The sequence below is a fragment of the Siphateles boraxobius genome, unplaced genomic scaffold (assembly GCF_051911475.1).
Source record: "Siphateles boraxobius isolate OS27281-9 unplaced genomic scaffold, OSU_SipBor_1 20, whole genome shotgun sequence".
In the NCBI taxonomy this organism is placed as follows: domain Eukaryota; kingdom Metazoa; phylum Chordata; class Actinopteri; order Cypriniformes; family Leuciscidae; genus Siphateles; species Siphateles boraxobius.
The window spans coordinates 6,410,173-6,421,710 of NW_027508811.1; the positions used below are offsets into that span (position 1 = coordinate 6,410,173).

The 11,538-nt window shown below is 34.6% G+C and overlaps 1 protein-coding gene across 1 annotated transcript; it reads left to right on the top strand.

Moving 5' to 3' along the window:
• The first annotated feature begins 3,012 nt into the window (after positions 1-3,012).
• On the top strand, positions 3,013-11,436 carry snapc1b (small nuclear RNA activating complex, polypeptide 1b). Its single transcript, XM_077236437.1, has 10 exons — positions 3,013-3,278; positions 3,832-3,991; positions 4,359-4,499; positions 5,532-5,639; positions 6,183-6,332; positions 8,442-8,486; positions 8,653-8,715; positions 8,859-8,994; positions 9,075-9,140; positions 9,261-11,436. The coding sequence occupies exons 1-10, from the start codon at positions 3,148-3,150 to the stop codon at positions 9,314-9,316; spliced, it is 1,056 nt and encodes a 351-aa protein (XP_077092552.1). The 5' UTR covers positions 3,013-3,147; the 3' UTR covers positions 9,317-11,436.
• The last annotated feature ends 102 nt before the right edge of the window (positions 11,437-11,538 follow it).

Here is an 11,538-nt window from a genome sequence, read left to right on the forward strand (position 1 = left end):
GTTTGTGATCAGCTAGTATCTCATCTAAATGAAGGTGAATTTACTTTGCACCCGATGCAGTTTGGCTTCCGAAAGCATCACTCGACAGAAACGGCAAATTGTTTTTTTGTGGAACAAATCAAAAGTCAACTTGATAAAGGCGTTGTCGTCGGAGCTGTGTTTTTAGATTTTAAGAAGGCATTTGATACCGTTAATCACAACATTTTACTAGAAACTTTTAGAAACTTTCTAAATTAAAGGTATCTGTTAATACCATGACCTGGATGGAATCCTATTTGAATAAAAGAAAACAATGTACAAGAGTGGGTGATAAGTGTTCCTCATTTGTAAACTGTATTTCAGGGGTCCCTCAAGGGTCTATTCTAGGGCCTCTTTTATTCTGTATATATATAAATGACCTCCTTTAAGCATGTCCAGATGTTAAAATCCAAATGTATGCTGACGACACTGTGGTTTTTACCCATGCAAGATCTAAAAAACAGACTGCAGCCAAACTGACAGCTTCGATGAGTAAGGTGTCGGATTGGCTGGCAAATTCATTTTTGAACCTTAATCTAACTAAAACAGTTTGCTTGTATTTTACAACGAGGTTTAATAATTCAGTTAATCCTGATATTTTAATTAACGGTGAAGTCATTACACCTGTGACACATTAAATATTTAGGCATCATAATTGACAATAAATATAAAAATAATCCAGTCCGCATAGAGCTAAAGCGTCGCCCTTGGCACTATGTCGGAGGTAAAACTTAATTACCATACAGACAAAGAAATGTAGAAATAAATAAATAATGTAGAAAAACACATCTATAAATAAATACAATTGGATGATACAAATGAAAAAAATACAATTGTACATAAATAAAAGTATAAATAATAATGTATTTTTTGTATTCCTTGTATATTTATTTATTTATTTACATATTTATTTAATTGTATTTTTTTTACATTTCTTTGTATATTTATTTACGTATTTATTTATGTGTTATTTTGGCAGAAATGGCATTCCATATTTGATTGACTGGTTCTGAAATCTTTATTTTAATAGGTACGGCTGTAAAATGTATGCTAGTTATGGTTGTTTTAGGTGCCATAGCAGGCACTGTGGCTGGAGCTGTAATTGGAACACACAAATGCAAAGCAGGAGACGCAGGTGAATCCGTAATTCTCTTGAGTACTGAATAGTTGTTGTTATTATGAATGTGGATTCTTTATAAGTAAGGAATTGTAGTGCTGTATAACACTCCCCAAAATTTGATTTAACATCTGTTAATTCAACTAAATAAGTAAAATGTTTTTTTTATAGCAGCAGTATCTGTTTCATCTTCTATGTTTGATGTAGCATTGTGAATTGTTGCTCTGGAAACGAACAATGTGTGATTTCAAACTAATTATTGTTTTCTAAAATAAGTCCTGTTGTGGTTTGTCATTAGGTGCTGTAATTATCCCTGTCACAGGCCAAGGCATGGTGGGAGCCGCTGTGAGCGCGACAGTGGCCAGCTTAATTTCCAACTCCACTATGTAACGGGATCACTGTGTCTGTGCTTTAATGCCCCAACAAGCCCTTCACAGTTTTATAGATTTCTATTCATGAAATCAAACATAGCATTTAACTAATGCACTACCATTAATCGTAAGCATTTAATAGGCTAGTAACAACAACAAAAATCTCTTTCTCTTCTGTAATCTATGTTATACTTCAAAATGATATTGTGCTATGATTTTTATTTGCTTATGATAAATTACATGTGATGTTTGTATAAAAGGATCTAAACAAGTAAATTTTTAAACAAAACGGTTAAAATTTGAACTATAAATATTATTAAAAACTATACTTATAAAGCCACAATGACAGTCTGTGTCTTTTATTATCTTAAAGCAAACCGTACAGCTTAATGCTATAGCAAAACCAAGGTCTTTCTTCGATTGCCAGGGAAAGCTTGAACTCCTATTATTGCTATAACTTGCATTGTAAAAGTCATTTTAGATAAGAGTTTCTGCCAAATTAAAAATACTGACAGATTGGTCTGGGATACCAACAGCTTTTTTTTTCTTTTTCTGTAGATTCAAATAAGAAAGATGCCATTGCATCTGAAAAAGGGAAAACTGTCAGTAACATAAGATTGATCTAGGGAGCAGCGCACAAGCACTGATACCCACTTAATTCTAGAGGATTTGTAGGTGGAAGTGTGGCACCCCCAACACCACCAGTGCGTGCCCTACGTGCCCATCCACTACGTCACTGTTTGGAAGGCTCCAGTGCTTATGGGTGAGTTGAGCTTATTAGAAGTTAAAATTTGGGGAAGGGTATGTTTCAGGAGAAAGATAAATGCATCAACAAAAATGCTTTCCCCCGTTTCTACTGGTATTCATAGAGGGTTCAAAACAAACAATGACAATCCTAGTACCCATGCAGAATATATAATAAGCACTAATGAACGAGCCGTCATTGAACCAAAAGAAGATAGGCTGACACATGTATCGGACAAGCTGGCCAAGTCAGCATTGGGAAGAGAGGAGGTTGATATAGAAATGCCATTAAGTAAAACAGAAGTATAAATGTATTATTAAAACAGTAGTTGGAAATATGTGGCAAGAAGAATGGAATAAATATTTAAAAGGGAGACACCTATTCAGCATTCAACCTAAAGTATGGATTGAAAGAAGGGGATATGGAAACAGAAGATATGACCAGGCTCTGTATGGGACACACTACCCTTTATTATTCACTGCATATTACAGGAATGTGTGAGACAGTCTGCTGGATTTATTTATTTTAGGGTGAACGATATTCTTCTAAAATATATAAGAGATACAGATTTGATTAGAAGGATATACATAGGTTTTTTTTCTTCTTTTTTCTCTTAATTCCTTTCGTTCATCGAGGCTTCACAGTCCATCTCAGTAGGTGGCTGAAATGCAGAATAAGCCGCCAACCGCCAAAAACAAAAGAAGAAGAAGCCACACGTCACGTACGTCCGAAACACTAGGGGGCAGTAGAAAAATGTATTCGTCGTTACACGACCACACTGTGTATGAGCAAAACGAGGAACTCAAGAATTGAGAAACACAAGAAACATGAACCGCATTTTTATCAGATTTTTAAATATGTAAACTGAGCCTGTGTGGTCTTGATTAAGGGCTAGGATGGAGAATTTCAAAGCACCGGTAAAAGCAGACTGCGAAGAACTATTGGCTCGTTTTCAGGCGACCGAGTCAGTTCGGTACGAGCAGTTTCTGGAGGTCTGGAGAGAGATGAACTTCAGCAGCATCTTCTAGTGAGTTTGACGAGCATCTTCAACATAATAAATCACTCACTTTAGATGCCAGTGACTAGTTTAGACGCATGGCTATAAAAAAAAAACTTTTAAATGAGATTAAAACCATCTTCTAGGAGAAAGGTTTTTCTAGGTGAGGCAGTCATAATTCTGCAGCAAAACTAATACTTGAGCTGCATATAAGCCATCCACTTCTCTTTGATATGTTGTTGAACGTTTATTCTATGTATTATTCTGTGTATTTTTATATTTATATATATAAAATGTATTATATATTTATACATTTTATATACAATATTTATATAAAGTATATCATTTATTTATATTGTATATTGATGTTTTATTTGTATTGTATATTAAAATATTGTTTTATTTATTCCAAATTAATATATTATATTTCATTGTATATAATAAGCTTCACTATTATTATATATTTTTTTATTATGAACATTTTTCTATTCATTGATTTGGTGATATTTTATGTAAACCGATCATCACATTTAAAGGAAGGAATTAGAAGGTTTATTTCTTTTGTCTCTTCTCTTTTCTCCAGTGGTAAACCAGAGGCAAATGAAAGAAGGTGTTTCACTCGTCTGATCATGTCTGTGGCGTCTCCATACTTCTTTCCACCCTACACTTTCCAGATCAGAGTGGCAGGGCTTTATCTGCTGTACGGGCTCTTCAACTCACAACTCATCACTCCCAAAGAGAAGGTGCGCTGTCATTCAACATCTAATCATTCTTTGTCTAAAGGGAAAATTCACACTGCATGACAGAAGCCGAGCAACGCGGACAATTGCTGGATTTCAGTATGTCACTTATCAGACAAGAAAACAAGGGCCGATTAACGGCAACAGACTGATCCGGCAAATCACGATGAAGTGTCTGTTGGTCGCTGTCTGCCGGTGCAGTGTGAATTGGCCTTTAGTGTTTCTGTTTAAAGTTGACATGGTGAGTAAATGATGATGGAATTTAGATTTTTGGATAAACAATCCCTTTAAAGAAATATTTGACACAAATATCATTCTAACTCGATTATATTGTATTGTAATTGTTGACCATCTCTGTGCATGTCTGTAGATCCGCATTGCTCTGAAGGACTGGCAGGATGCCATGCAGTTTCAGAGGGATGCAGTGAACGCTCAACATTACGATGTGGTTTATGTCTTCAGGAAACTCCTGTCAGATAAAGCTTTCTACTTCACGGCCATGCCAACACCAGTAGGTTAATAATATCCATAGTGGATACATGACACAGTGTTACAACTAAAAGCTGGAATACACTACATAACTTTTGTCCCGATTTGCAGTCTGGAGGAGTTGATTCTGAAAGTTGCTGAAATTCAGAGTAGAGTTGTCAAAAAGTACAGAATTCGGTACCAAGTCGGTACTGAAATTTAAAAATGTGACAGTAGTATACCAGCATTTTCCTCTAGCATTTTGAGCAGTGTTGAATGGATTCTTAAGACAGAGACATGTATGTTGAGCGCATCAGCACAATGGCCAGAATGCTAGAAGAAAATGCTGGTATCGTCACATTTTTTAAATTTCAGTACCAACTTGGTATCGAAGTTGGTACTTTTGACAACTCTAATATAGAGTCTAGTCTGCAGATTTTGGGCAAAAAAATCTTTATTTAAAAAAAAAAGAAGGAAATTTAGCTTTAGACAATGATTCCATCCAGTCTGAGGATATATATATATATATATATATATATATATATATATATATATATATACACAAATTTTTTATTTATTTTTTATTCCAATATTGTGATTGGATTTTACTAGCAATACAACACGTTTCTGCGTTAATTTGTTGTGTTTTGAGCAACTTGTAAGTCTGGTAGTAATCCTTGATCATTTAGTGGTTGATGCCCAGTTTTTCTCTGTAGCATCTACAAAGTCAGCAAATAAATATTATCATAGTGTTTTAAAATCTGTTTAGATTTTAAAAGTTGTGTAGTGTATTCCAGCATTAAGACAAGATTTTTCAAATCCTCACTTTCATCCACTTTGACAATTCAGTCAGTTCCCTAAGGATAAAGTCCCACCCTTCATTGAATACCCGGTATCACTGGGATATGTCTTGTTATAGAAGAAGAATGAGGTTGGAATGGTGTTACATGTTGACTTTATGCAGCAGCAGCAGTATATTTTCTGTGCTGTGTTTGTCCACGTTACTGATGTAAAGAAACTGATTCAACCTGATGCTTACTCATTGCCCAACGTTACTCATTGTAAATGTTTACAGCTCTGTTATGGGGAAAAGAAGGAAGATAGAAGGAAGACAGAAATCTGTAGAGAGTTTGTTAATCCGTCATCACGTCCTCAGCAACTCATCACCTCAGACATTCTGGAGGTGAGTCATCATGGAAACATTTTTTTTTATAAAACATATCTCCAGCTTTTATTTTGTTTAAAGTCCCCCTGTAGTAAACCTCCACTCACTCAAACAAGCTCAAAGATCCACTCTTTGATGATCACACGTTGACAATATTTGTTTACAAGGTAGTTTGTGACGTCAGAAACACCAGAACATTCAAACCGCGTTTTTGAGACTGTCTTTGGCTCACTGGAGTTTTTATGCATTTGCACATTGACTATAAAAATATTTCTGAATGTGTGAAAGCATGTTCTAACAGTTCTATAACATTTGCTGTCATTGGTCACTGATCAGTCAAAGAAATGATTTAAAAGTAGATCTTACTGAATTTTGCCTATAACAAAACAATAAAATTCTCAGGCTCATCCCGTAAGAAAAAAAAAGTCGAATTTGTCATTTCCAAGATTTTTTGAACGCAAATTGGTTTTCTCTGACGACTGAAAGGTGTGATCAGGAGTTGAATAAGAATAGGAAGACTGTTTTGGTTAACAGTCCATATGTATTTTTTCTGGACCTCAGGAAATTGGAAATATCCATGAGCATTATGAGGGTATGAAGAAAGCTGTTTTTGCTGAACCAGACCCAAACCTGAATCTTATCCAACAAAACCTGGTTCCTAAACTAAACGGTGCCATCCTCACCTATTCCGGTTGGCAGTCCAACCGTACTGTAAGTATATTTTTCTGTATATGAGTGTTACATTATTTATTTATTTTTAAGAAATTAACATTTTTGTTTAGCAAGGATTCATTAAATTGCTGAAAAGTGACAGGCGACATTTATAATGTAACAAAAAAATTCAAATAAATGCTAATGTTGAGCTTTCTATTCATCACAGAATCCTGAAAAAATGTATCTCGGTTTCCACAAAAATATTAAGTAGCACAGCTGTTTAATGCAATTCAGCATAGTAGAATGATTTCTGAAGGATCATGTGACACTCAAGACTATGGAAGCTTGTTTCTGCCACAGAATGAAAAATAAAAAAGGTAATTGCGACTTTTTATCTCACAATTCTGACTTTATTTCACAGAATTGCGAGATATAAAGACAGAATTGCGTGAAATAAAGTCGCAATTGCATGTTATAACGTCAGAAATGCGTGTTATAACGTCAGAATTGCAAGATATATGCAGAATTGCGTGATATAAAGTTGCAATTGCGTGTTATAAAGTCAGAAATGCGTGTTATAAAGTCAAAATTTTGAGATATGAAGTCAGAGTTGCGTGAAATAGTCACAATTGCGTGTTATAAGGTCAGAATTGTGAGATATAAAGTTAGAATTGCGTGATATAAAGTCGCAATTGCGTGTAATAAAGTCAGAATTGTGAGATATAAACTATTCTGAGAGGAAAAAAGTCAGTCTTTTTCCCCCCATAGAATTGGACTTTATAACTCGCAATTGCGAGTTTATATCTCACAATTCTGAGAAAATATGTCAGTATGCATATCAATATGTTATAAAGTCAGAATTGCGTGATATAAAGTTATAATTGCGAGTTATAAAGTCTTAGTTTTCTCTCTCGCAATTCTGACTTTATATCACACAATTCTGACTTTATATCTCGCAATTCTGAGGTTATAACACGCAATTGCGACTTTATTTCACGCAAATCTGACTTTATATCTCGCAATTCTGAGAAATCAAGTCAGAATTGCGAGATGTAAACTCGCAATTGTGAGAAAAAAAGTCAGAATTGTAAGATAAAAAGTCGCTATTATTATTGTTATTTATTTATCTAGTGGCAGAAACAAGCTTCCTTAGAAGACTAAAATAATGATGCTGAATGACAAAAACCTGGTACCTTCACACAGCTCAGGCCCAGAGAACTCGCTGACATCTCTGCATAGAATTGATGTATAGCTTTCTCCTTCTGTAATAGAGATTCAAGTAGCATTCCTTGATGCAGCGTCAGACTGTTTTAAGTGAATGGTTTTCCAAAGTACTCTTGAGCACATATGGTTGGATTTAACACAGTAGCATGACGGTTTCTCAGTGCCATCTGAGGGATCGAAGCACGATCAAATAACTTTTCCTAAATTCTCTAAATTTCTCTAAATTCCCTGAATCTTTTCACAATATTATGTATGGGGCATGGTGAAATTCTTTGCAATCTTACATTGAGAAATATGATTTTTGATTTGTTTGACAATTATCTCATGAAACCTTTGCTTGGAAAGACTGAGACTTTGGTGGATGCTTGGATTTAACTTGGATATTCTATGATCTTTTCACTTTTTTTGCCTCTGACCCACCTCTTTTTGAGGGTGTTGCAGCCTAAATCTAAATGTATCCATATTTACTAAATACAATTAAGTTTTTCAGTGAAAGCATGGGAAAACTTTTCTTTGTACTTTTGTCAATTAAAAAAAAGGTTCTAAAGAATGAACAAATCACAGAGAAATATAGACTTATATATATCTGTGGTTAGTCATGGGTCATGTATGGCATTACAAATAAAAATATGGCATTAATAAGGCATCAAAAAACATTACATTTAATTTGAAGATACCTGCAGAAACCCTGTTTTCTGGAGATGGGGTTGTATTTATTAATATAAAAAAGGTTAGGGAAAAAGTGAAAATTGTTTTAATCTATATTAATACATGCAGCCTTTGTGATAGTAAAAAAAACGAAAGTTACAAAATCATTATAAAATCTTACCGACCCAAATTTTTAAATAGTAGAGCATAGCTACATCAATGATAGCATTTAATCCTGAATATTTTTTTGTATGTGTGTGTGTAAACCATGTATGTCGTGTTTTTGTTTTTTAGGAATTTGAGCAGCAGGATGCTGGAGAGGGACCTTCAAATCAAGAAGTAAGAGATTAAGTTAAAAATTCATATTCACATCTGTCTCTTGCTACATAGTGCTTCATTCCCTCTGCAGCAGTGCAGTAGTGTTGTGATGTTGCAGTACCGTTGTTTTATCAGATGGGTGTGTTATTCTCTGTTATTAACTCTGTTGATTTGTTTCTGCCCAAAGAGCGCCCGAAGAGCCCAACTGTTAGCGTCGATCAAGTCCAGATCATATGAACAAGTTTCAGAGGTAAATATAGACATCATAAGAGACTGATCAGATTATTTGTTAAGATTATACATAATAACCTGAACACAAAATAAACAAACACTTAACATGAGAAACTATGCATAAGATTGTAAACGCACCGTTTTCCATCATTTCCATGTTAGGCCTCCAAGTCTCGACGTCACAGACAGACACATTTGGTCTCAGCAGACGGAGCAGACTTTTCACAAAAGCTCTCGGCAAAAAAGAAGCGAAACCCATCACTTAAAACACGCACTCAATTACGATTCAACACCCAGGGTAAGTCCTCCCCACCCAAATAAACTCACCTAGTTACGGTTTGTTTGCATCGACTGATTATCACCTTTTCTGTATGGTAGGAAACGAGAGTGAGGGGTTGACCCGGCTGTGGTGTTTGAGTGCAGTGAAAGAAGAGAAGGCACCAGGTAAGCAAACAGATGTGATTAGGTCATGTTGACCAATCAGAGTGGGTCATAAGAACATGCTAACCAATCAGATTGGAAGAGGAGTCTGTTTAATGCAAGAAGTTTTTTTTTATTTCCCAGGAAAAAGGAAGAAAAAATTCAACTGGAACCCAGAGAAGAGCAGCGATCCCACTTAACATTAAGCGCCAACATTGGGACAGACTGTGATTGGCGGGCCGCCAAGTGTTGAAAGCTATTGTGATTTGTGCCTCAAGCTCCAGTTTCATTTAATTTGTTTCATGGGATTTTAAACCTTGCTTTTCTTGGGTTCAAAGTTAACATTTTACATGTTTTTAAGGATACTCTTTTTATTATTTTATTTTGTATTTTAATATTTGGCCTCAGAATACGTGAAAAAACGGACAATTTAATGATTAATTATTGTTTTAAAATGAACACATTGAGTAGCTTGTTACAATGGTTAGGTTTTTCTTGTGAAGTATTTTTTCCTGTTTTAAATGATGTTAACGATTTTATGATCATTTAAAATGTCTGTTTGGCTCTCCCTGTTTTTCTTTTCTCTTTACCTCAGTCCACTTTCTGTTGCGTTTGTGGCAGATAATCAGTGTTGGGGAAAGTTACTTTTAAAAGTAATGCATTACAATATTGCGTTATTCCCCAAAAAAGTAACTAAGTACGTTACTTAGTTACTTTTTATGGAAAGTAATGCGTTACATTACTTTTGCGTTACTTTTTCACCACCTGCATGGGCTTGTTTGTTTGTTTTTTAATAACAGCTAAAACAATCTATTTTTGCCAATTGTTAAGGCCCTTTCAGATCAAAAGTTAAATAAGGCTGATGGAAATGCATATTTACTACTGTACAGTAGAGGGCGCCGCTCAAACAAACCTTTCAGCTGCTGCTGTTCTTGATTAAATAACAATAGGATACAGGAGAAGGAAGTTCAACACTCTTATTTCTAAACCTAATCTAAAGTCATTTTTGCTTATTAGTATGGTTGAATTAGATCATTGTAGGTCAGCAGCAAAGACATTGGTTAATAAACTGAGATTAAATACATAAAGTATATTTGTGTAATTTAACATAGTTAATTATAAAACTTTTGCACAAAATTCTGTGATTGCATTTGACTGTTTTTATTCATTTTGGGGAATACTGAATGTTTTTGTGCAACTGAGATGAGTAAATGCATGTTCAATGCAAATGCACACAACACCTCACTTTATTTCTCTCAACAAGGAGAGCTGTCAGTCAATAAATGTGAAAAAGTAACTAGCGTTACTTATTTGAAAAAGTAACTCAGATATTTTGTTGTAAATTGAAAAAGTAATGCGTTACTTTACTAGTTACTTGAAAAAGTAATCTGATTACGTAACTCAAGTTACTTGTAATAAGTTACCCCCAACACTGCAGATAATATATCTCACACACACTGAGAGAAAGAGAAAAACAGAGTTGTCTAGTTCTTTCTAACCTTAAGGTTTTATTGATGTACTCATTCGGCTGCTTGAATTAGTCAATATCTTTTATCACTTCCAATCCCAGCATTTCTCTCACTCTCATATTCATGCCTCTGCCGAAGTGTGGAGGCGCCTAATAATTTATGTTTGCAGCACAGTAGTGATTTATTTACAGTAGTTCTCACCTAATAGGCCGTAGCTTTTAAGGCAAATTCAATACATTTGAAAAATAGTGCCTGATTACACGTAAAGATAAGATTTATTTCTCTCTGTGCTTGCTGGGGACATCAGTAATGGAGGGTCAGGGTCTCTATGCACACTGTCTGCTCAATTTGAGAGTAGATATGGTGTTGTCAGCTTCATCTGTTCCTGGAGATTGTAAAAAATAATGCTTATGAAAAAAAATGTATCCTACAAAGTATAATTGCTTTAGCTTTGAATTATTTTTCTTTTATTTACAGTAATTACTATTATTTATGGTAAGTCTTAAACTCAGGTTGCTCTTCACAATTCAACTGATGCATAGTTGGATGCTACCGGTATTTTGGTCCTCTGGCCTTGTAAATACTATTCTATTCCACACAGTTTATTTACTTTACACTAACAATGCACAACAATGTTTATACATAAATCACATGAGAATTCTGTATATTTACACAGTAAACAAAATTATCTCTCTGTTTGTTTGGATTATCATAGTTAGTCTTACAATGTAGAAATATTTTATAAAATACTGATCTGGAAAAATGCTACAGTAAATCGTAAAAAGTTTTTGTGTAAGGTTTAATGTGATTTTCATTTAACAAAAATAAAATAAAATAGCCCCTGGTACATAGCTATATGTCGCTGCAGTTGGAGCAACACCAATTAATGTGTAGAAAAGTGAATATGACATTGATAAATATTTGAGCCTTGAATGAAGGATCTGAATCTGGAC